Raw genomic sequence first — 26,664 nt, forward strand, 5'->3', positions numbered from 1 at the left:
TTGACGACAACAAACGATGCAAACACAACACATACCTTTGAGACCAGCCTGTGATTTTCTTTGATTTTGGTGTTTAAACGTGTCCTGCGTGTCCTCTGCACAAGCTGCAGCTTCAGAGGATCTTTATCTTGTCACTGAACTAGATTAAAATGGAAGTTCTAACTTCTAACAGCAGATACTGTGATTTGCACATATGAGATTCAGTTCAGTTCAGTTAGCTGCTCCTTCTTTGGTGATATTTGTGATGGATGCCTCTCTGTGTTTCTGTCCACTGTGGAACCTTACATGAAGTTCTTATTCTAAGGCTATGAAAGTTATGGTGGTGGGAAATGAACAGCAGAATTTTCCACAAAGAAGATTAAACTGACTTATTTTGAAGTGATTATACACGTACAGTATATATAAACATACTTTATGGACACATGCTCTCTGTTTGTCTGTCTGTATGAATAACTGCCTGAGGATGAAGAAGCTTTCTTAAAGGTGCATTATGTAATAAATCTAAAGCAACTGGCCATAAAATCCTCCTAATATGTCACAGAGACTCAGGAATAATCTTCATATAACAAACTGAACTCACCAACAACAACAGTACAGACAAAATATTTGCATTAAAAAAAATATTTTGCAGACTGAAAATCATGTTTATGTTTTGAAATCATGTTTTGGCATGTGGCGCCACCTACCGCCGTCTACCAATCATTGCAGTCAGTAGAGTCTCAGCTGCCGAGCAACCACGGGTTGCCAGTTACGTCAGAAAACGAAACCTAAAAGACCTCGGTATTTTGAATTTGAATCTAGTAACTGTTTTTGGCCACATTCTTACATATGACACCTTTAATGAGGAGGAAAAAGTGTTTGACGTGTGTGTGTGTGTGTGAACAGGATGTTTAACTGGGTGGTGAAAGTGGTCCCTCAACCCCCTGAAGCTCCTGAGACTGATGCTGCTACCAAGACTTCCTCAGTATGACCACACACACACACACACACACACACACACACACACACACACACACACACACACACACACACACACACTCACACACACACACGCACGCACACCATCCTCACCATCATCATCATCATCATCAATGTAATAATTCTCACTCGTTTCGCTCTCTCTTTGTTTGTCTGGACTCAGATTCCGTCAAAAACCAAAGACGGTGAGGACCTGTTTTCATTGTATTATTATGATTGTTATTATTTGTTCTGCACCTTTAATATGTACACACCCCCCCCCCCCCCCCCCACACACACACACACACGTTGCAGTAATCACCTGCTTTCTTAAAGTGTAAAATATGTGTGTTTTTGTGTGTCTTACAGTGCAAAGTCCACCGAAAAACACTGCCGAGGTTTCAGAGGACAGGTAACAGCTTCTGTGATAGTATTCTGGTGTGTGTGTGTGTGGGTGTGTTCTTGTACTTGTGGCATACTGAGGACCAGTGAGGGTTTTTAACCAACAAAGTGAGGTCATTTTTACGAAATGGGGACATTTTGGCCGGTCCTCACTTTGTTTTCATTGAAATCGCTTCCTTAGGTTTTTAAACATGTTATACTGTTTTTAACAGAGGTCTTCAATTTGGTACAAAAACCCGTTTTCCAGCCCTGGTGTTTCACACACTTTTTGCTTTGGGGCTCCACCTGTAGACATTTCATTGTACTGCACCCAGTAGTTCTTTATAGATGTCATTCATGAAGTAGCATCAAGTACAAGAATATGTGTGTGTGTGGGGGGGGGGGGGGGGGGGGGGGTGTGTGTCTGTCTAAGCGTCTCCTCTGCAGTCAGGTGCAGTCTGGAGTGTTAGGCTGGCTGTCTAACGGTTTCGTCAGCGCTCTGCCTCAGCCCACAGGCTCCCCTCGACTCAGCAGATCGTCTGAAGACAGAGTGAGTGAGTCCAACATGTCCCGAGTGGACGTGTTTGTCCTCTGATGGCATCTTCATCACGTCCTTTTAAAGACAACTGTAAATGAAACACTTTGGTTCTCAGAGAGATAGATATGGACAACTGTATCTCAGCTATTCATACACCATAAAAAACACACAAGACTCAAGTATTTCAGTATTTATATTATTTAGTATTTCAAGATCAAGTATCCCCATACATTATTTACATACCATAAATTAATAATAAAGTCAAATTAATTGGTTTATAAATTGGAGCCTGAATAAAACATAATAATATTTTTTTTTATTATTATTATTATTTATTTGTTTTCAACTTCTAGAGTGTCCAATTCACCCTTTCTTGGGGGACTTCCCAATTTCCCTTTCCACTTGGCCATCGACTGCCCTAATAATATAATAATAATAATAACAACAACAACATAGTTAACTTATGGACCCGATTACAAAAGTGAAATCTACAAATTTTTTAGCTGCAGTACCTACGCGGCCCACGATGGCGCTGTTGCCCACACTTTGGGAATAACTGTGTATCCTAATAAACGAACAGCAGGAGGCCTTATGCTGTAATATAACATAATATTTACAGTATTCTAGTTTCTGTGAGAGGCCACATGAACATCAGAGGTGAGGTGTGTTTAACCCAGCAGCTGCTGTTATATAAGATATAACATTTAAACATATTCAAACAGACACAGTAACTTACACACGCATGTAAATATTCAGGCTCAGGCTGTGCGCAAACATTAAATAAGCATATAGATCATGTCTTCATGCAAACACATGAAACTTCCCTGAAGCAAAACCGATGAAACAAGACAACGTTTAGTTACAACTGTAAAGATAATGCAGAATTAAATCTATTAACACCTAAAAAATAACCATTTAAAAACAATAGAGTTGGCCAAAGTGCTGAAATACATAAACAGACAGAATATAAAACTATAATAACCTAAAACAAAAGCATTTTAAAAACCAACATTCTATAGAATACAGTGGCCATCACATAGTTTTAAATAAATAAATAAAGTACTATATAATAGAAAATGTATCAAGGGAAATGAGTCCTTTTTGATTAATGCAGCTGATAAATTGTGGATAAAGTTTAATACACTGGAAAAATATTTAAAGGACTTCAATAAATAAAGTTTATTCTAACTATTTAATTAAATAATTTGATTTCATGTAACTCAATAATTAATAGGAAGAGGATTTTTTTGTATATTGTTGTGATATTGTGTTGTCTTACAATAATAAAACGGTATAGTTTGTATGTTAACATTTACAGTAATGTCCTGAACAAAGGGAAATAAAGAAAAGACATTTATTCTGCACGGCTGGTGAAACATTTCCATTTTTTTTTTTTACTTTTTGTCCTCATTTGTCTCTTTTCCATGTACATCCGTCAGTTTGAAGAGGATGGAGAAAGGTATGGTATTTTCTGAAGGGTGGAGAATATTAAAAAAATATATAAAGTTTTTTTTTTTTTATACAATCAAAATGTTTTACCCAATCTCTCAGGTCTGGAGTGATTAACTGGGTCACTCAGGGTCTGACCAAGGTTCTTCCTCAGCCTGATGACAAGTACAGAGAGACGGACAAGGAGGAGCACACTGAGGTCAGACTACACTTCAATCATCGACCACCATCATGTTAACTGTTACTGTTAATCGTGGTCCTACCCATATCATGCATTTTGGAGGCGGAGTTTTGGGGAGGGGCTGACAGAAAGAGGGTGGGATGTTTTCCAAGGAATAGTCCAAACACACAAAGGTGGTTTCCTTTGTTTTCCTGCTCTGCTTTTCTCAAGCAAAAGAACAAAGTCAGTTGTGGTCAGGAGGACGTTTCATACTTCACCAGAAACTCAAGTACAGAACAGAACTCGGGGGAAATCACAATCACACAATAGTTGTCAGCCAACACACAGATGAAGTGTGTGCAAGAACTCCCAAAGCAGGGCTGCAAGCAGAACAAGCTGTGCCTGTTCACAAGCGCAACTGCTTGGGGCCCGAGCCGATAGGGGCCCCTCTGACACTCGGAGCCTGATGGCTGTTTTTAGTGAAATGTGCAGTGACCAGCCGCCTCCTCGTCCCCCTTAAACAACAATGGGCAATTTGCAATGACATCTCAGTAGGAAACCTCCCTAAAGGGGCCCCACCTCACTTTAACCTCTGTGAAGTTATTGTTATTGTTATTTACAGTGTAATGCATATCTTTTTTACTCAGTTTATATATGTTTTTTTTCAGTTATTTACAGTATTTTATTGTTCTATTTATTTATATTGTGTTATAATGTAGGTTTTTTACAGTGTAATGTATTTTTTTTACGAAGTTTCTTAAAAGCTATTTACAGTATTTTATTGTTCTTTACATTTATATTTTCACATACTTTTTAATTACAAGGTTTTTCCATGTTATTTCAGTCATTTTTCGTTGGTGTCAGATTATTTGTAACATAATGGTGATGAACACTGGTTGGAAGGGCCCCCTGGGAATTTTTGCTTAGGGCCCCTACAGACTCTAGAATCGCCTCTGGCTGCAAGAACAAAATAATGACGGCGTTCAGAAGTGTGGTTTGGTATTGCTATAGCTTCTCCAGATCTCCTGACCCTGGCTTTAATCTAATCCTGTTTATTCAGGTTAAGCTCATGAAGGCATCTACTCTACGGAGGTTAAGTCAGTTTAAACGCCTCCTCCTTACTTCACTTAGATTTTCATTCACGTCACCTGACAGAGATCCATAACGAGGCTTCTCCTCAACATCTCACCTCCATCGTTCCCATTTTAAACTCATTTACAGTGAATAATAAGAATACAAATAAAAGTAAACACACTCTGTTCTCTGTGTCTCCTCAGGTCTATGATTTAGAGAAGATGCCAGGTCGGTTTCTTCATCAAATCACATTTCTCAAGAGTTTTTCCTGATCATTCTTAATCCTAACTTGAGCTGTGTTATTACTGTCCAGATTATGACCCCCTCCCTCACATCCCAGTGGTGGAGATATTGTCAGACGATGAGGAAGAACCGGCTCAGTCGTCTCAGTTCAGGCCCAAGTGAGTATGAATCACCCACAGATATTAAAGCTGGATCAATCATATGACCAAAGTGTTGCTGTTGTTCTTTGCAGGTATATAAAATAATAATATTCTCTTTCTCGGCTGCAGCGTGGTGAAATGGGTGAAAGACATTGTTCCTCAGCCAGTTTTACGATCCAGCGGTGGAATCACAGAGACGTCGATCAAGTCGGCCCAGTCCTCTCGCTCCTCTCTGGACAAAAGTAAACACAGATAAACAATTATAGACGTGTTAAAAATGAAAACCATACAGGTCAATGGCACAGATTAGAGCTCGGATTAATCTATTAAAATTATGATATAAATATCTATCTATCTATCTATCTATCTATCTATCTATCTATCTATCTATCTATCTATCTATCTATCTATCTATCTATCTATCTATCTATCTATCTATCTATCTATCTATCTATCTATCTATCTATCTATCTAGATGACAAGAAAACACAGCTAGCTAGCCAAGTTTCATAATTTTAGCTAGCAAGCTATAATTTAGATGACAAGAAAACACAGCTAGCTAGCCAAGTATCTATCTATCTATCTATCTATCTATCTATCTATCTATCTATCTATCTATCTATCTATCTATCTATCTATCTATCTATCTATCTATCTATCTATCTATCTATCTATCTATCTATCTATCTATCTATCTATCTATCTATCTATCTTTAAAAAAAAATACATTTTAATGACAACCTAGTATGATATACAATGCCAATGAAGGAGATATTAAAGCTAGCATGTGCAACTTTGATATACTTACAACATACAGTTATATAACATTGTAAAACAGTTTTTTTTTTTTAAATGCTTTGAAATACATGTACAATTCATTAAATACAAAAAATAGCAACAGAAAAATGTAAACAAGCATTAACAAAAGACTAAAAAATTACCATAAACTGAGAGGGAGGTGTACTTTATACTCATGTTGACATATTATACACATTAATATTATCAATACCACTAAATATACAATAAAAATAACATGTTTTAAGACTTCGTTGTGTTCTTCTCGCTCTTCTCTGCAGTTCTGTCTCCACCTCCTGAATCTCTCAGTGGAATCTCCCTCGACACCGACAGCAAAGTTTCTGGGTATGTTTCCATCGCTCTCTCTATTGTTCTTAATGTGAGGAAATCCTTTTTTTTTTAATTTCACAGGATACATCTGTTACCTCCACAGACGAGGTTATGATTTCATTTATTTCCCACAGGTTGAAAAAAAAGGATATAAGATGCTCTATATTGCACTTTCTTATACCTTTCACCCTGTGTTAGCTGCGATTGGCTGTAGACAATGGATGGGTGCTCGATAGGAGGCTAGATTAAAGGTGCATTATGTAATAAATCTAAATCAACTGGCCATAAAATCCTCCTAATATGTCACAGAGACTCAGGAATAATGTTCATATAACAAACTGAACTCACCAACAACAACAGTACAGCCAAAATATTTGCATTAAAAAAAATATTTTGCAGACTGAAAATCATGTTTATGTTTTGAAATCATGTTTTGGCATGTGGCGCCACCTACCGCCGTCTACCAATCATTGCAGTCAGTAGAGTCTCAGCTTCCGAGCAACCACAGGTTGCCAGTTACGTCTGAAAACGAAACCTAAAAGACCTCGGTATTTTGAATATGAATGTAGTAACTGTTTTTGGCCACATTCTTACATATGGCACCTTTACCTAGTGAATGTAGAATGTATGAGTTACAGTGAGTGACGAGCTTGTCTGTCCATAGCGTGGTCAGCTGGTTCGTGTCAGGACTGGGCCTGAAGCTGCCTCAGCCTGTGAGTCCACCCAAAGATGATATTGAGGTAATTTATTTTGAAATATTCCTTCACCTCTTCTTCTATGCTTGTATTAATTTAACTTACTTCACTTTCTGTCTCTCAGGGTGCAGCAGAGGTTCTACAGAAAGGTGAGTTTCATCTTCACTTTAAGAAATCTGTTTTCTGCTGAAGCAGCGTGTCGTTCTTTTTTCCTCTCATATAGTCTTTGAAGAGGTGTTGTGGTCTGGGTCGTGGTGGTCGGAGCCTAACTCAGTCCCTCTTCTCCTTCTGTTTCAGGGGGGAAGGAGCTGCGAGCCCCTTAAACAGCAGGAGGAGGAGGAGAAGGAGACTGGGGGATGCTCTGATTCCACCAGACACACACTGTAGACACTGTGGGCAGCTCACGACAAAACAAAACAAATATAGGCAGCTGTTAAAGAATATAGCACTATATTCAACTCACCTTACTGTATGCGGTACAGTGTAAATGACTATGAATGTAAAAAAAAAAATTTGTGATTTTGAATTTGCACATTTTCTTTTTTGACACAGAATTATTGATTTAAAATGACTACACTTATAGGATTAAAAGAGAACAAGTTAGCATCTTTCTGCCACTCTTTAAAGCTCCAGTGTGTAAGAATTAGTGACATCTAATGGTGAGACTGCAGATTGCAGACCAGGGAACTACGGTGGCCTTTGCATACCAAAAAAATTAGCCTTTTTTAAAATAAAAAGGCTAATTCTCAGGCAATGAAAAGCAAACTATTTTTTAAAATCTTAAATAAATTTTTATAATTATCCAAACACACATATTGGTATAACTCTCCCTAAATGTTACACACTGGATCTTTAACCTATGGAAAAGTAAAAAAAAAAAAAACATATCTACTGTACTGTAAACAGGTCATACAGTTAGACATAAATTACATTATATGGTTGTTTCCTGTCTGAAATAATGGAGATAATTATTAAATGGCAGCTATATAAATGTAAATATTGTGTTACACGGGTAATTTGTATTTTATTTGATATTCACCGATGAAAAAAGTGTTTTTTTTTATTTATATTTTAGTCTCCAATCTATATTTTATTACGAATAATATTAAGAGTTTGGCTCACTTTATAGCGGTCTACAGTAGTACAACTGATTGACATAATGCTAAAACTGCAGGAATAATGATAATAATAATAAAGATTCAGTGTTGAATGATTCATTCATGTGGTTGTTTTTCATGAATGGTGAAGGATACAGTGTGGGCCAGTTTATCACCTGGTACAGGAGTTTGGCTCTTTGCTGCGGCCGTTATGTTCTCAAGTGAATAAAAAGGTCACTTCAGGGACAAAACGTGTACAGTATATATACTGTGAAACTGCTGTTTTTTCCACTAGTGAATAGTATTTGTGGCCACATCTTCCTGTTTTCAGTCAAACTGTTCCACCTTTGGGCACAATATTTCTATTTCCTCCATCTCTCTTGACATAAAATAAATCACTTCCTGTGTGCAGTGTGGGAATATTGAGTCACATGGAGCTGATTCACTTAATTATCATTGTGTGAACTCATATGGCAATAGTTTGTTTATGAAACTTACTTACTTACTTACTACTGCTAAGCTAAGCTAAGCTAGGTTGACTAAGCGTTCAAGCTTAGTCAAATTGGTGTTCATCCATGACTCCTCTGGTGCTATAATCTCAATAAATGACTTTAAAATACCAAATATATACAGTATATGTTTAGATTAGCATCTACATATAGCCCGGCGCAGGAGCAGTGAGCATCCCAGGGAGAAATGGGGGATTGGGTGCCCACACTCTTAGGAATAAGGGTTCCAAAAGGGTTCTTCTACAAGGGCTGAGGTTCTACCTGGAACCATTTGCTTCTGAAAAACCCTTTCCCAAAGAAAAGGTTTTTCAAGGGCTCTTGGTAACAATAATGGTTCTAGTAAGAACCATTTTGATCCAGAGAACCCTTTAAAACCTCTTTCTGGAATAAAGGGTTTTAAAAGGGTTCCAGGTAGAACCTTTTTATAAAGATTCTACCTGGAGCCAAAAAGGGTTCTCCTATGAGGACAAGCCGAAGAACCTTATATGGTTCTACTTAGCACTTTTATTTCTAGGAGTGTAGTGACCTTTCTGTTTACAAGCCCAATTCCTTTCCTCTTGGCCACAGGCCGCTCATATATGTGTATATAAGTAAATAAAGAATATCTTGCCTTACAAACACCCTCATATGGAGAAAGAAGAGACATCTTGAGGTCTGAGACTTGTGAGACTTATAGAACAATCATAGAACAACCATAGTACAGTAGCTTTACTCAGATCCATCCTCACAGCCCTTCCCTAACAACACGTCCGTTGCTTCTTCACCCTCTCACAGCCTCGTTCAACAACAAGCCTGACATCGTGCTGGAAGACGTGGAGTCAGACAACGAGGATCAGCAGAAACCGGATCATCACAAACGTCCTGTGCCGACCACAGCAGTGACTCCACCGTCGACACTCCAGACTCAGTCTTGTTCACTGCCTGGGTGTGGTGACTCCAGTCCAGTACCGGAACATCCAGAGATAACCCAGGAAGATGCAGAGACCCAGACGGGACGGTGGACGCCGTTTATGGAGAGCATCAAGAGGGAGGCCGAAGATATCGCTCTGGCTACCATGGAAGAACGGTAAGTGAGAGGTTTGGAGAGGTGTTCGCAGCATCAGTGGACAGTATCATCATCAGTGTGCTCCTGTGTGTTTTTAGCCTGCTGCTGGAGCGCATGGAACTGGCACGAGTGGCTGAAGAAGTGGCCAGACAGACGGCGGAAAAGGCCATCAGACAACTGGCCAGTGAGGGACAGTCCATCAAACTGTCGCTGGGCAGTGAAGAGCTGCTAGAGGAACCTGAAACTGAGTAAGAACCAGAACCTTAACCTAACTTTATAATCGTCTGTAGAGCTGTTAGCTCCTGTACCCTTTGACCTGGAAGTAGATGAAGAAGCAGAAACATAGAATCCAGCCTGGTACATATTTGGACATTTGTGGTTTAATTAAGTCTCAAAAGGACGTCCAAGTTCTCAAGCGGGCGCTCAGGGACCGTCTACAAAGTTCATTCAGTAACCTTGTCACGCCCCCATGTTATCCCTTTGATTATACTCAAACATTTAGGCAACATTTTTGTTTTATTTTAGTGTATATCTCTTTTTGTCAATGTGGACCATACAACCCCATCAGGGTTTTATTCAGGCTGACAATATGGGTCCCAAGGGGGTTTGTCCATGGTTTCCATGGTGGCCCCACTCATGTTTGCCCTCTTTAAGCTCACACTTTGTACCTTTTACAGGCTCCTTGGGCACTAAGTGGGCATGAGCTTGAAGTGGTCAAATTATGGAGGTCCCATATGGTTCAGTAACATCGGTCCTAGAACATGGGTCCCCTCCAAGGGGAGCCTTGGAGGGGCCACCATGGAAACTATGGGCAAACCACTGTATTGTCAGCCCGAAAACAACCCTAATAGAGCCCACATGACACACTGGGTTTTGTTAATATTCTTTCTTTCTTTTTTTTTACCTAAAGCTAAAGCGAGCCCCCCCCCCCCATTTCCCCTTTACCTGGAGCCCCCAAAGTTCCTTTGAACGCCCCTGTTCCTGAGAATTCCTGTCAAACATGTCACATGGCCTCACGCCGTGGTTTGGTTTAAATCCCGTGGGTTCTCTCTCTCTGTCTCTCTCCGCTGATTCAGCATCACAGCCTTTAGCATCACACAGCCTCTCCATAGCAACCGTGGCTTCCCATGGCAACACCCTCCCTCCCCCCTCACCTCTCTAAACGGTTCCCCCAGTAACGAGCTCTGAGACGCAGGGAAAACGATGGACGGAGACTGAACCTGCTGTGTTTCCTTCTTGTTTTCTTTTATTTAAAAAAAATATGTCTAAACTCTCGTGACTTTGTTAAAAAAACGACTCCACGGTCACATTGTTTTTGTGTCACGTGATGCCCGTGGACATCAGCGGGGACTGTTGATGGTTAACGCAGGTGGATGTTGACAGAGAGAGTGAGTATCGTGTGATTTTAATGAGGCCATGTTTAGATAAGTGAAGGATATGGATTCATTTGAACAATTACTTCACTGAGTTAATTATATTTGTTTACTCTAACTCGCTGGTTAAACAGGTTAGTTAGTGTTGTATAAGCTTGACCAGTTTCAACCAGTCAGTGGTTGTGTTAACAACAACAACAACAGAAAACTGGGTCAGTTCACTGCAGGCTACTTTTCCTTATAAATCTTTATTTTGGGCCCTATTTTGATTGTTTAAAGGTACACTGTGTAGTATTTATGGGTTTATATAACCCAAAATCCACTTTTTTATACATATTATGTGCTCCTGCATTGTCTAGTCGCTGTATAATAGTTTTTGTTTCATTTTCGTAGTGTTTCAAAAAGTAATTTAAAATAACATGATCGCGGGCCGTGGTTGCATAGCCACTGTTAGCAGCGAGACGCCATGTTTCTACGGGAGCCTGTACAGACAAACGCGAGAGAACAAATCAAGCGTCTCTTTACTTGTAGCGGAAGTCCCGCCTCCTCTCTCTCCGCTTCGTCTGCTACGGCCGTGGTAGCTCGCCCTCTCCCTCGCCTCACGAACCTCATCTGCTGACACGGAGAAAGACGATGAGGACGACATTTGACCAGCTGAGGATACCGTAGCGCTCAGGGAAGGGAGGGGGTGAGCAGAGGAGCAGTTCTTTGTTGTAAATTTCAGCCTCTCCTCTAGATGAAACTATAAACTACTTACTTCACCTTTAAATCATAAATCATGTTAAATTCTATTTATATTAAAATTATTCCCAGGACTTCATATATGTAACATATAACATATGTTACATATATGTAAATTTCACAACAATGCTATTTCACAGGTTTTCAACTCTGATAATGTACATTATACTACTGTATTGTTGTGTTTTATTGTGAAGTTAAAGTAGATAGATGGATGTATGGATGTACTTTATTTCTGATACAGCAGCATTAGACATCAGGCATAATAATATACTGTGCATTAATAAGGTAGACAAGAATACAAGAATATAATAGAATATAACATATATACAAAATTACAACATAACCAGACCAGGATTTAAAAAGGGATTAAAGTGCAGAATCTCTAGAGTAAAGTGTGATTGAAACAGTCCAATACTGTATTCCTTCAGGACAAAATAATATACTGTATGACACAAGTATTGTGATGTTACAGTAGAGGATAAAGTATTTATGTAAAGGAATATACTGAAATCACAGTATTCATAAAGATCACAGCATTGTAGACGAGAGTCCAAGAATCTATTTTAAATGGGCAGACAAATATTGTACATATTGTATATTACTTATTGCATATTAATATATCAAATATACCATAGACACCTTTAAAGACTACATTTAATGTGTTGTCCATGGCCTCATGTTACACTCAGTAACCTGAAAAGCAAAATTAGAATAAAGAAAATGACTTCACTTAAAGGGGAAATAAGTAGTTTATAGTGCCATCTAGAGGAGAGGCTGAAATTTACAACAAAGACCTGCTGCTCTGCTCACCCCCTCCCTTCCCTGAGCGCTATGGTATCCTCAGCTGGTCAAATGTCGTCCTCGTTGTCTTTCTCCGTCATCTCCAGATGAGGTTCGTGAGGTGAGGGAGAGGGCGAGCTACCGCGGCCGTAGCAGAAGAAGCGGAGAGAGTGAAGGCGGGACTTCCGCTACAAGTAAAGAGACGCTTGTTTTGTTCTCTCGCGTTTGTCCTTACAGGCTCCGGTAGAAACATGGCGTCTCGCTGCTAACAGTGGCAATGCAACCGCGGTCCGCGGTCATGTTATTTAACATGACTTTTTGAAACACTACGAAAATGAAACAAAAACTATTATACAGCGACTAGACAATGCAGGAGCACATAATATGTATAAAAAGTGGATTTTGGGTTATATAAACCCATAAATACTACATATTGTACCTTTAAGCTGCAACAAGTAACTTTGGTAAAATCTTCTTTTCTCTTCTTCTCCTGCAGACTTGAAGAGAGTCTTGCTGAGGAACAGAAGGAGGAGACAGAGGAACCAACCATCACATGTCCAGGTACAGTTATAACACACTGCTCACTTTCTTTTGAATCTCCTCTCAAATAGTATTGTAGCTAGTGTTATAGTGTTGTGTGTCTTAGTTTGAGTTTTTAAAGCACCATTATCCACCATTGTTGGGTAAATGTCATGAAATCTGTGTTAACAATCCAGAATCAAAGGAAGAAGCTACACCGCAGAGGAATTCTCCGTCTCTGCCTCCAAGTCCTGAACCACTGAAGACCTGTGAACCAGAACCAGAACCAGAACCTGGACCTGCTGTGGACGAAGAGACCGAGGACAACCACTGTGAGACTGAACCTGTGACCCAGCAGCCACAGAGAGCTGAGGGAGACACCAACACTGACCAAGACGCTCAGAAAGTAATAAAAAATACAGAAAATATTTCATTATAATTACAATTTGTATCTCAACTCTTAACTGATATTAATTCATATGTTTTCTTTTTTATATAGGAGGAAGAAGGCACTGGGGATGACTGTGGTGGTGTGTATTCTATTTTATTATTAGTAAACTCTTTCTTATCACAGATTAGGCCTTCAATTTACAATTATCTTCTTGATTTATGAATTGATAGTTTGGTACTGAAACTACGGTGGCCCTGAAGTTTACATCACCAACACAAATATGGAAAACACGATAACTTTAACTGAAACACAGCAACATTGATTTTGGTGTTTGTTTGAATTGACATTGGAAGTTTGAACTTCAGGGCCACTGTACTAAACTGTAAAAATGTGTTCTCAAATGTCCTAGTGTACACTCTTAGAAATAAGGGTTCCAAAAGGTTCCTTCTACAAGGGCTGTGGTTCTACCTGGAACCTTCTGAAAAAGGGTTTTTCAAGGGTTCTTGGTAACACTAATGGTTCCAGTAAGAACCATTTTGTCTGAACGCTGTCACATGACTGTCAGTGATGAGCCGCTCTGCTGTGGTGCTTCGTCTGCTGCTGCCTGACCTTGTCTCTGTGCCTGCCCCCCCACCCCCCCTCCCCCCTCCCCTCCTGTCTCCTCTGTAGCTCCAGTCAGCTGCGATGCGTTTAAGAGCTGCCTGATGCAAACCCCTCACACCTCAGAGTGCTTCGGCAACATCAACGCCTTCTTCAAAGAGAACGGCATCTCCTCGCTGAAAATACCCTCCATGCCTAAGCTGCCCACCCAGCTCTCTGACGTGACCAAGTACTGTCCCACCCTCCCCCCTGAGTTACGCCAAGAGTTCTCCCAGATCAGACTAACGCAGTTCCCCAGGAGCGTAGCCCGGTCTGTGTCTGAGCTGTTCTCCGGTGGCTCAGAGGGTTGGCTCGACCCCACGCTCTCCAGCCTCTCGCAGAGCTTTTCAAACATCCCTCAGAATCTCTCCCAGGTCCCTACGCGGACGCAGCAGTACCTGAGCAACGTTCGGAACCGCCTGAACAGCCTTATGCCTCAAGATGCCTAAGAAACAACAACAACAACAGCAGCAGCAAAAACAGAAGCAGGACAACAATCAGCAAGATGTAGAACTCAACCGACTCGGCCGACACTCCCCTCTGTCTCCTCCCGTCCATCCTCATCTCAGGTCCCGCTCCCCGTCTCTGTCCTCCCCCAGCGGCAGCACCCTCGAGTTGCCCAACGTGCCTTCCTATCCACGCCTGCCTCCCATCATCAGCCCCCCGTCCAAACAGCTGCTCTCCCCGTCCCACCAGCTGTCTGGTCTCTCTAACCCGGCGTTCTTCATCGAGGACGATTCAGACATTGCTCCGCTGAGACCCGCAGGTGAATCTGGATGCAGTGGACGGTCAACTGTCATCAAGTCTTTCTATGTTTCTTATTAGCAGTGTTTAGGGGTGAAAACCCAGACATTTAGCAGTTTGACTGCAGGATAAAAGTATCCTGTGCTGCTGCTGTATACACACAAACACTCCCTCAGTCAGGTCTGATAGTTTTGCTTGACAGCGTCTGTTTGTCAAGGCCACGGGGTACACATATTGTTCCACTATTTTTCCTGTTTGTGAAGACCAAACACGGACTTTAACAGGCAAGAATTCACCGAAAATGTATGTAGTACAGCTTTAAATCAACAGATAATTGACATTTTAATGTAAGAAAGGAATTAATTGACAAAGAGATGCAACAAAAAGTTGTGTTTTTGTCTTTCTTATTATGTCACCTATCGGATAACATTATATTTGACTTCAATGGATTAACCAACGTTAGTTAGTTTGTACTTCGGAAATTCTAAGTAATTTCAGTTTTAACAGATAATTGTTAAAAACTGTTTTGCTGAGAAAAACAGAGCAGAACAGTTGAGTGTTTGTACAGGCAGCTAATTTCCACTTTTTAAATGAAGGAAAAAGCAGTTCATCATGTGACGCATGAGCCAGATTACCGTGAGTGGAGTAAACTACGTGGTTAAATCTGCTTTTCCTTCTCTGCTGCGGCTCACTAGTGTAACCTGCTTTGCTGAGTGCAGCGCTGCACACACAGTGCATCAATATATACTTGTTTTTGGGGGGGGTTTTCTCACTGATTTGTGTCTGTCAACCTCACTGTAGAGGGCTCCAGCCTCAGCCTCCGTCCAGCTGTTAACGTAGAGGACGTTGACTCCGACAATGAGAGAAAAGGAGGAGAAGGAGGTCAAGGAGGGGCAGGAGGAGGAGGAGGGGGGGAGGAGCAGAGTAACATCCCGCAGATTCTCACCCCACAGGATCCCAAACTTACAACCCTCACTGTTCCCGTCACTCCGTCTGGAGGTCGTCAGAGGTGAGCAATGACATCATGACAGAGTATCACACACAGCATAGCACACGGAAATGATTCTAAGATGTCGTCATAAAATCCCTCATGACAAAGAAATAGTTTAACCGTGAACATTATGCACACAAAGACAGTAGATAAAAAAGGAAATAGATCTAAATATACAGAGACTGAAGCAGGAAAACAAACATAATGTTTCAACATAAATGCACTTTTTCTGCTGTGTAAGCGATTTACATTCCTTATCATGTAAGACAGAAGTAAAAATGGATGATTCTGAGGAGGCTGAACTAAAATGTCTCTCGTCCTTTTGTCTTTTTGTCTTTTCTCTGTGCATCTGCAGTAAAGGAGATAAAGAGTAAGGAAACTGCATGGACTGTCTGAGGCGTAGTCCTTTTGTCCTTTTTATTTCTTTCATTTTTTAATTGTGACAGCTCAACTGTTTGACGTCATACATGCAGTTATCAAAAAATAAGTAGATTTTCACCTCATTGTTTGCCAATGTAACAGCTTTTCTGTCTGCAAGTGAAGCATTTTCATCCAAAAAGGTTTAATCAAATCATCTGAGGCCAATAAATGTTTTATGTGCTCAAAAACAATCTGTAACTATGGGATAATAGTACGGTAGTAGTAGTCATAATGTTATGATAATAATTAAGTAATGGGTTTGTAATAATGAAAACAATGTGTTTGAGACATAAGGGAAGATGAATTTTAATGTTATGATGTGGTAATTATCGTTAATAGCAATAATAATAAATAGCATTACCATGCTGTTACCTGGATAGTGTTACTGTAATATTATCTCCTTATTACCGCACTATTATGTTATTATAAAGTTAGATTATATTATGAAATCATCAGCACACTATTACCATGTACTGAAATGTGAAGTGTTACCAAAAATTTATAATTTTTATTATTTTGGACTGAACAGCTTCACTGTTTGTGTTATGAAAACGCCCCCTAGTGTTCATCTTGTTGCTTTACAGCCGCCAATGTTTGTAAGTCAGTGTCCTGCATAATGTCTGTACACTTAATAATATGTTATAAATATTAGATTTGTTTGATTTATTTGCACTTACAAATGCACAAGTATACATTTATTATGCAGAACACAAGACAGTGTTGTTGTGTGAACCATGTGGGTGTGTGTGTCGTTCTCTGTTGTGTTGTGGTTTTGTGGAGTGTGTTGATCTTGTTCACTTTTGCACAGTATTTTCACACCCTGGTGCTTTTGGTTAGTGCATGTTTGTTTGCCTGTTTGACATAAAGTAGCAAAAAACCTCAATAAACACATGCATTTACATCATCACTGTCATCCTCCTATTGGCTGTTGTTCACAGTCTATCTGTTTCCTGGATTGATTCCTTGTTTTTATATCTTAGTGAGGACACATCATAGACAAAGTTAATTGTCTAGCACCTTACCCTGAACCTAAAACCAGGTCTAAACCCTGAAAAAGACCTTTAAAGTTGTGAATCCCAGTCAAAATGTCCTCAAAAAGTTTGGTTTCCATGACTTCAGAGGACATTATCTGAACAAAAATGAATTTCCTACTGACCTAATTAACCCTGCTCTGTCCATGCACAACAACAGTGGAAGGAACCGTGGAAGCATCTGGAGTAAGATGTAAGACATACAACACTTTTTAATTAAATATCTATTTTCTATTCAACATCATCATCTTCTTCTTCTTCTCCTCCTGATTCTAAACATCTATAATCTTCCATTACTGTCTCATGTGTCTCTTTTCTTGAACCTTTCAAGTCCATTCATCTTTTTTATTCACCTACTGTGTCAGAGTTGATCCAATCTTGTTTCTACTGTTTCTACTGAACCTGTAACAGTTCAAAGCTTCACTCTCAAAGTGAAGATGACGACGATGAAGGGGGCACACCTGTCAGAGCCTGGCCCAGCCAGTCCAGTCTGCACAGCACCGATGATATGTGAGTATACAACGCGCGCACACACACGCACGCACGCACGCACGCACACACACACACACACACACACACACACACACACACACACACACACACACACACACACACACACACACACACACACACACACACACACACACACATTTGGACATGATATACATAACATATATACATCTCTCTACTAACTCAATACCCAACTCTAATCCGGAACCTAAAGCTAATTCCAATCCTAATCCAAAAGCCAAGTCCTAACCCTCAAAAAGCTATTTTAAGGGATGACAGAATGCACTCTTAGAAATAAGGGTTCCAAAAGGGCCCTTCTACAAGGGCTGAGGTTCTACCTGGAACCAAGAAAGGGTTTTTCAAGGGTTCTTGGTAACACTAATGGTTCCAGTAAAAAACATTTTGATCCAGAGAACCCTTTAAAACCCATTTCCCTGAATAATGGGTTTTAAAAGGGTTCTTGGTGGAACCCTCCAAAAGGGAGCCAACAATGGTTCTCCTATGAGGACAAGCCAAAGAACCTTATATGGTTCTACTTAGCACATTTATTTCTAAGAGTGTGTGAGGTCCACCAAAATATCCTCAGTCCTCACAACGACACACAGGTTCACACAGCTGTCCTTTCAAAGACTCTCATTGACTTCCATTCATCTGCACAGCCTAAGAAAAGCATTATCCATAATCCTAATCTGAACGTACACTCTTAGAAATAAAAGTGCTATGTAGAACCATATAAGGTTCTTCGGCTTGTCCTCATAGGAGAACCCTTTTTGGATCCAGGTAGAACCTTTTTATAAAGGTTCCACCTGGAACCCCTTTGGAGGGTTCCACCAAGAGCCCTTTTAAAACCCTTTAGGTTTGCCTCTGCCTCTGTTTTAGTCTCCATGAGGACTACTGGTCAGAGTTTATGCCAGAAAAAAAACATCCTTAAGAGGTAACTAAAATAAATGTACATGAATAGAAATAATTGAAGAACTATTTCTCATTTGAAGCCTGAAAGAGCGCCCAACGTCCTCGGCCAGTCAGACGAGCACAGTGGTGAATGAGCGTTTGCAGGAGCTGGTCAAGATGTTCAAAGAGAGGACAGAGAAGGCCAAGGAGAAGCTCATCGAGCCGGACAGCTCGGACGAAGACAGCGTCGTCCCCTGTGAGTGAGATTAACAAATAATCTGAAAGAGCAAAGGTTTGCTTATTGAAATCAAGCAGTTTTACTGACGACCGTGATCCAAGTTCTAGTTTTAGAGACTGGAGCGTGCAGCGCATTGGCTGTTATGTTACTCGTACATTAATCTATCTTGAGGGTAATCGTTAATGTGATGTGGACTTTCAGCTCCTCCTCAGCCTGCTCCTGCAGTGAAGCCACAGGATGAGGGAGATAAGGAGGATCAAGCAGGTCCATCAGGAGGAGGAGGAGGAGGAGAAGTGAAGAGTGAGGCAGAGATGGAGCAGGCGAGCAGCTGCTGTAAGGTGAAAGCTCCTCGGTGGATGCGAGCCTGTGTACGCTACCGTTTCCCTGCCAGCATCGACCCCTTCACCAGTGAGAACCCTGCTGAATACTCGCCGCCTCCTGCCACCTCCTGCACACCAAGCAATGTAGAAGAGTCAGCTTTACCCAAAACATCCAGTCATCATCCAAAAACACTTCATTTTGACCTGAGAAACCTTTGAAAAATCTTGACTTATTGTTATTTTTTGTGAGGAGAATTCACTCATGTTTGGTTTGGGTAAAGGTGAATCTTCTGTATCTCTGTGAAACACAAACACCTCTCTTACCTTTTACCCTTTTTCTTCCCCTTATTTCATCAGTTTGTCCACTTCCTGTTGTTGCTATCCTTTTCTATACATAGAAACCTGAATTTGCTTAATCATACAGATTAGCTCCTGCTTATTCACCTCTAGTCTTCAGAGTGTATAGCAGTAGCGTCTAATGGCCGTTGTCTCTCACTGTGCAGACCTGATGTACGTGCTGTGGATGTTCATGGTCTGCCTGGCGTGGAACTGGAGCCTGTGGTTCATCCCGGTGCGCTGGGCCTTTCCCTATCACACGCCGGACAACATCTACTACTGGCTGCTGACCGACTACCTGTGCGACCTCATCTACATCCTGGACATCACCGTCTTCCAGCCGCGTCTTCAGTTTGTCCGTGGAGGCGACATCGTGGTGAGTGGTGTGTCCCCACTATACTGGACAGTTTCAGAAAATGAACTGAAGATTATCTGAATGTAATCATTTTTTCTGGGATTTCTTAGTGCGACAAAAAAGACATGAGGAAGAATTACATGAAAACGAGACGCTTCAAAGTAAGCGTTTGAATATTTTTTGCTTCATATATCACTTGAGTTTGATGTTGACGAGTGTGAGACACAGAATCTCCCTGGTTTTTTTTTCCAGTTCGATGTAGCCAGTCTTGTCCCTCTGGAGCTTTTCTACTTCAAAACGGGCATCAACCCTCTGCTGCGTTTACCTCGACTGCTCAAGGTAAAGCTGTTTTCAATCAAAATGTGTTATGGAATCATGCAACTGAAGCTGGAGAATGCAACATGTATTTCCTGTTATTGATAAGAGGGAGGGGTGTTCTTATTGGCTGTTCTTTATGTAAGAATTAGTGATATTGGTCAAAACAACCTTCCCTTTTCCAAGTGTGTTGGGCAACTACCATTTGATTCAAATTGATTGCTTAATTCCAAGGATTTATGGAGTGAATCCAGTTTTTAAACAACTGTTATGGCTGCAACTTTGAGCTGAATCAGAATCACTGTTTTCTCGCCCCTCAGATCAACTCCTTCTTTGAATTCAATGAGCGTCTTGAGGCCATCTTGACCAAAGCCTTCATCTACAGGTCAGCTGCAGCTTTACTCTGAATGTTCTACATTGTTATTACATGCTGGTAAAATAATATCAACAACCACAGTGAAATAATATAATCCTCTAAACCTTCTGTCGTCCAGAGTGATCCGGACCACCACCTATCTCCTGTACTGTCTCCACTGTAACGCCTGTCTATACTACTGGGGCTCTGCCTTCAAAGGCCTGGGATCCACCAAGTGGGTGTACAACGGCGAGGGCAACAGGTGTGTGGCACAAACACACACTCAGACACACAAGGACAACACACTTTAATAAATACGCTACCCATTAGTATTTTTGAGTGTATACATTTTTTGTTTTTCAAACAGTGTTTTTAGGATGAAGCATACGACTTTCAATCCGAATGTGTAATATTTTTATTCTCTGTCCTTTAACTGCTGCAACGTGAATTTCCCCATCAGTAAAGTATAATCTAATCTGTTCTGATCTAATCTAATCTAATCTAATCTAATCTAGTCTAATCTAATCTCACGAATAATAAGAATAGAACAGCAGAGAAAGTGGAACTAGAAAATAGCAGAGAGTTTTTCGGTATGGAAGACTGCCATAGTTGTGTGACATGCAAGCTGCTCACTCACCACTAGATGTCACAAATTCTTACATACTGGACCTTTGAGGCTTTGCATCTCCCTCTTTCTCGTTTCTCCTCAGTTACATTCGCTGTTACTACTTTGCGGTGAAGTCCCTGATCACTATCGGAGGGTTACCAGATCCCACCACCCTGTTCGAGATCGTCTTCCAGCTAATCAACTACTTTGTGGGAGTCTTCGCCTTCTCGATCATGATTGGACAGGTTGATATGTGAACACATTAGAAGCTGTAGTATTGTAATGTTCTGAAAGGACACAAATAATATTCTCATCTTTTGCATAATCTGCTCTGTCAGATGCGTGACGTGGTTGGTGCAGCTACAGCGGGTCAGACCTACTACCGCACATGTATGGACAGCACTATTAAATACATGTCCTCATATCGCATCCCCAAGGACGTCCAGAACCGCGTCAAGACCTGGTACAACTACACCTGGCAATCTCAAGGCATGCTGGGTAAGGAAAACAAAACTGTTTGCATGCTCGCATTCGCCTCAGCTTTCAGTCGTACTGCTTCTATAACTCTTTTATCTGATCAGATGAGCAGGAGCTGCTGACTCAGTTGCCAGATAAAATGCGTCTGGACATCGCCATAGATGTCAACTACTCCATCGTGAGCAAAGTCCCTCTATTCCAGGTAGGAACTAAGATAAGGAACGATCATGAAATCATGAGAAGATACGATACTATATGATGTGATGCGGTGTGGTACTATACCATGCAATGCGTTACTATAAGATTTGATATGATTCAGTACAATATGGTCGGAGACGATAGGAAATGATATACTATCACACTCTGAGAGGCTGGAGATTCAGAGCTCTGCAGTTCAAGTGTGTGCAATCCATGCTTAACTGCTCATTCAATTCTTAATTCTTAGGTTTTACATTATTACGACTTATTTTCTTTTATTGGCAGGGTTGTGACAGACAGATGATCTTCGACATGCTGAAAAGCCTGCGCTCTGTTGTCTACCTTCCCGGGGACTATGTCTGCAAAAAGGTACATTTTGTATCTTTTTTTTAATCTATTGAAGATATCTCATTATCTGGACTCTCCCTCTTTACTGTTTAGGGTGAAGTGGGACGGGAAATGTACATCATAAAGGCAGGGGAAGTGCAGGTGGTTGGAGGACCGGATGGGAAGACGGTGTTTGTCACTCTGAGAGCAGGATCTGTCTTTGGAGAGATCAGGTATCGAGGTTTTTTTAACTCCTGAACCACAAACCCCATCTGTAGAATGTTTCTTAACATTGCATTGATCTCCTCTCTCTCTGATTGGCAGTCTGCTGGCTATAGGTGGAGGTAACAGGCGCACAGCTAACGTGATTGCTCACGGCTTTGCCAATCTCTTCATTCTGGACAAGAAGGACCTGAATGAAATCCTGGTCCACTATCCTGAGTCCAAGAAGATGCTCCGCAAGAAGGCCAGGTCCAGAATGACTGATATTACACTCTCTCTGTGTTCTTTTCTGTGTGTTTGTTAGTTTGTTGATAATCACACAATATCCTGACTAAAGTCACTGTCTCAACTACAGAAAGATGCTCAACAAGGGAAAGAAACCTGAGCCCAAAGAGGAGGCTAAGGATCCTCCACCGGCCCCCGCAGCCCCTGTCAGGCATGGGACTCCCAAACTGCTGAGAGCTGCTCTGGAGATGAAACAGAGGACCTCTGGACTGAAAGGAGCTCTGGCTGAAGTCAAACGGAAGACCAGCAAGTCCTTGATCACGTCGCAGGTAAAGACACTCGAAACGTGAAGAACTCATGTGCATTTAAAAAAATCCAGGTGGCACAAACTCTTCCTCTCCTCTTCCAGCTCTCCGTCTCATCTTCCCAGCCTCCTCTGTCTCCCACGTCCAGCTCTGGGCCCGAAAGAGACGGAGACACGCCCTCGCCCCTCTTTGCCAGTTCTACGACACTTAACCGATGCCATAGCAACAGCTCCACGGAGCTTCCGCCTGCATCTCGGTGCTGCAGCGACGCTGGCGAAACGCTCGGCACGGACCACGGTGAAGAGGACGCCGTGGACGATAAAGGCAACGAGAGTGGTTCAAGGGAAAGTGAAGGAGAGGTTAGGCAGGAAGGAAGGGAGGAGAGGTGAGAAGGGTGAAGCAAATGAATTAACAAAAACTCTACTTTCCTATTGTCATCCAGTATCAAGAGCTTGCAATACAGTGGTAATGTTTCTGTTATAAAACCACTGGAAAATCTGCTTCTCCGTCACCATCAAGGTCATTGTTCTCTTCTGTGGTTCGCTGTAGGCGACTGGACGCGCTTGAGTTAAGTTGAAGACCTTTCACTTTCATCCAAGAGGCTTCTTCAGTTCTGACTAAGTGGTGGAAAAACACCCAACTGAAGTTGAACAACAGATCGTTCTCCCCTCTGACACAGTTTCAGGTTGTTGGTTTCACTTGGGCTGAGGTATGAACGAGGGTTAGTTAGTGTCAGGAAACTGGGTCAAAGTCGAGGACGAAGGAGTTGAATGGAAAACCCCCACAAGGGAGTTAAATCAGTGTCCTTGAATCAGTCCAAAGTTGGTACACAGAGATCAGAAACAGGTGTCAAAGGTGTCAAATGTGAAAGGCAAAATCCACAAGGCAGTTTGGGATCATAAACATGGAAGGATAACACAAGAAGGAATGGAAAGGCTGTAATGCTGCCTTGCAAGGAAGGAGTGCAAATAAAGGGTATTTCAGACAATTGGGCACAGGTGAAAAACATTAGGGCGGGGCAGACACTGATTACAGGTGGGAAACACAGGAGAACAGGAAGTGGAGCTACCTAAAAATGAGACTTCTTTCCAGGCCAGAATGCAAAATATTATCATCATCAAAACAGTTTCCCAAGGGAATGTTGGCAGGTTTCATTGTTCAGTGACTAAATACCATTTTTTCCCACCAGTTAGTTTTGGATTAGAGGTGAAATGACTTCAACTTAACTCAAGACAACTCTCATTTAACAGTTTTTCTTTCTACTGCAAGTCATTCTTTACCTGGTTATCTCCTCTGTTCATTCACTCATTCATCATCTGCACATTTACCTTTCTGAACTCGTTGTTTCAGAGCGTAATTATGTAATTACCGTTAGCTCTTCTCGTCTTTCTACAAAGAAGGAAAGAGGCAATGTTTTTGCTGTTGTTGTCCGCTAAATGTTTACACTCTCTTTTGTAAAGTTCAACCGTGATGCGCCTTATTTATTTTTAATTGATTTCTCTTTTCCTTGTAATTAGAAGCTTAAATCTACAACACATTTCTGAAACACTTTTATGTTATTTATTGAAATCCATCTCTTGTGTAGCAGGAGTCTGGAAACCAAAGCACTGCCGATAATTGAGGATAAATGACCCATAATAATCAACGCATATGAATGGAACAATAAAATAATTCTTTTTACACAAGGTTTCAGTCGACAATCGCAGTTATAGAGAACTTTATTTATTTATAAGAGGATTTCAACAAATAAGATTTTAAAGTGTTGTGAAAAACAAATTACAATTAGTTAAAGTAACTTTGTGTTGTGCTGGTGTTGATATTAGTCATTTAGACTGACTAAATGTCTAAGTTTAAGGCAGTGTTTCTCAATCCTGCCCTGCAAGTTTCCCTGCTCCATCACACCTGATCCACGTATGGTCGTCATCAGGCTTCTGCAGAGCTGCCTGACGAGCTGAGCATTTGAATCAGCTGTGTTTGAGCAGGAAAGTGGCTCATCCACCAGGACCAGGATTGAGAAACTCTAGTTTAAGGCTTTAACAATATTGTTCATCATATATTTTCATCATATCATGAAGATTAGTATGATAAAATATCATGTATAGTGGATATTTTCATGTACATGAATTGCGTAAATGCTTAAACTTAAATGTGTTGTAAATGTGTTTTATGTGGTGTAAAAAAAATATTGTCATGTTTTTTTTTTTTTAGATTGTTTGATTATCATGTACAGTTTTAGAGGACAGACTCGTAAAACCAGCTAACCATACTGCCAGACAGTGTCTAGAGAGGATTATGGATGTTGTGTGCTCGTGTGTGTGTGTGTGTGTTGAGGGATGTTTGCATTTAAAAACTAAAAGCATGTGTGTTTGTGTATATAAAAAATAATGTCATTTTTGTCACACGTGTATTTTTTCTTTTTTCTTTTTTCAATTCAACATAACATTACATTCCCTCCTGAGTCCTGATGTCTGACCGACAGTTATCCATTTGGGTGAAAAAGCCTGACAAAACAACACTTACTGCAAAACAAGCGACCACAAAACCAAATAGAGCAGAAACGAACAGGAAGCAACAGCTGTGGAGAAATATGTGCTGTTTTTTGTGTGTGTGATTCCAGACAGAACGTGGTTCCGCGGTCTGAACTGTCAACCACATCGCTGTTTCCTTCATCTTGTGTGTTATGTAGACGAAGCTAAAGTTCAACTTTGTGAACTGATAACTCCCAGTTTTGGAGTCTCAAATTAATGATTTGGCTGGCGCCATAACCTGCAATGAGATACCAGCTGTCAATCACACTTTATGTGCCGTGTTTATTCTCTATTTTTCTTTTAAACGTACAAAATTGACTATCGAAGAAGACCTCAAATTAGTGATTTCAATCATTAAAGGTGCCATATGTAAGAATGTGGCCAAAAACGGTTACTACATTCAAATTCAAAATACCGAGGTCTTTAAGGTTTCGTTTTCTGACGTACCTGGCAACCCGGGGTTGCTCTTCAGCTGAGACTCTACTGACTGCAATGATTGGTAGACGGCGGTAGGTGGCACCACATTTCAAAACATGATTTCAAAACATAAACATGATTTGCAGTCTGCAAAATATTTTTTTTAATGCAAATATTTTGTCTGTACTGTTGTTGTTGGTGAGTTCAGTTTGTTATATGGACATTATTTCTGAGTCTCTGTGACATATTAGGAGGATTTTAAGGCCAGTTGCTTTAGATTTATTACATAATGCCCCTTTAACTCCTCAGGAAAATGTTTACTGTCGTTGTAAATCAAGTAACGTAGATTGAGTAGATCAAATCGAGTTCCTTTTGCAACCAGAAAGCTCGCCCTCTGGTGGCGATTCAATATATATTTTATATCCTGGTTGGCTTCAGGAGGAAACCGAAAGACTCAAATAAACAGGAGCTCTGTTGTGCTTATAAACGTTATAAACTTACTGTTACTTACACTGTTGGCCATACACCACGTTGTACAGTCTGACTGATCTTTTCTCGTTTACCTTTAGACACACACGCCATAATTATTATTGCAAAACTTCATAACGGAACATTAATAGGAATACATTCTATGGTGTAATCTGCATATCAATTTGATCATTTCCAGTGGTGAAGGACATATTCAAGTCATTAGGAGGAAAAGTAAGCATCAAAATATACAGTAGGTGTAAGTATTCCATGTAGGAATACTCATTATTCAGAGAAGCTCTTTTTTGGATGAGCGCTCGCCTCGATCTCCTCACACCTGCTCACCATCAGCAATCAACAACACCTGAATCTCTGCCAATCAACCCCACTATAAAAAGCCTGCTCCTGCTGCCAGTCCTGGCTGGACCATTGAACCACGCACACTACAGGTTCAGCTCACATTAACCAGAAAGGAATTAAGAGAAATATATTTGATACCATTCACCTGTGTTTGTCTGCTTTCAG

The 26,664-nt window shown here is 40.8% G+C and overlaps 1 protein-coding gene across 1 annotated transcript; it reads left to right on the forward strand.

Annotated features, from left to right (window-relative positions):
* Positions 1-886: 886 nt before the first annotated feature.
* LOC310930746 (uncharacterized protein) lies at positions 887-23,115 on the forward strand (the record flags this gene model as incomplete). Its single annotated transcript, XM_083893787.1, has 34 exons — positions 887-964; positions 1,796-1,905; positions 3,428-3,524; positions 4,763-4,787; positions 4,873-4,960; positions 5,072-5,184; positions 6,019-6,082; positions 6,732-6,807; positions 6,887-6,911; positions 9,143-9,434; positions 9,512-9,661; positions 12,807-12,871; positions 13,027-13,235; positions 13,329-13,359; positions 13,890-14,233; positions 14,301-14,625; positions 15,405-15,612; positions 15,950-15,964; positions 17,457-17,555; positions 18,548-18,702; positions 18,886-19,092; positions 19,508-19,716; positions 19,806-19,856; positions 19,948-20,034; positions 20,331-20,395; positions 20,505-20,627; positions 21,076-21,217; positions 21,311-21,470; positions 21,554-21,651; positions 21,933-22,016; positions 22,089-22,207; positions 22,299-22,445; positions 22,552-22,750; positions 22,831-23,115. The coding sequence occupies 34 exons, from the start codon at positions 887-889 to the stop codon at positions 23,113-23,115; spliced, it is 4,545 nt and encodes a 1,514-aa protein (XP_083749913.1).
* Between the last annotated feature and the right edge of the window lie 3,549 nt (positions 23,116-26,664).

Source organism: Microchirus variegatus (assembly GCF_963457635.1).
Source record: "Microchirus variegatus genome assembly, chromosome: 8".
Lineage (NCBI taxonomy): Eukaryota > Metazoa > Chordata > Actinopteri > Pleuronectiformes > Soleidae > Microchirus > Microchirus variegatus.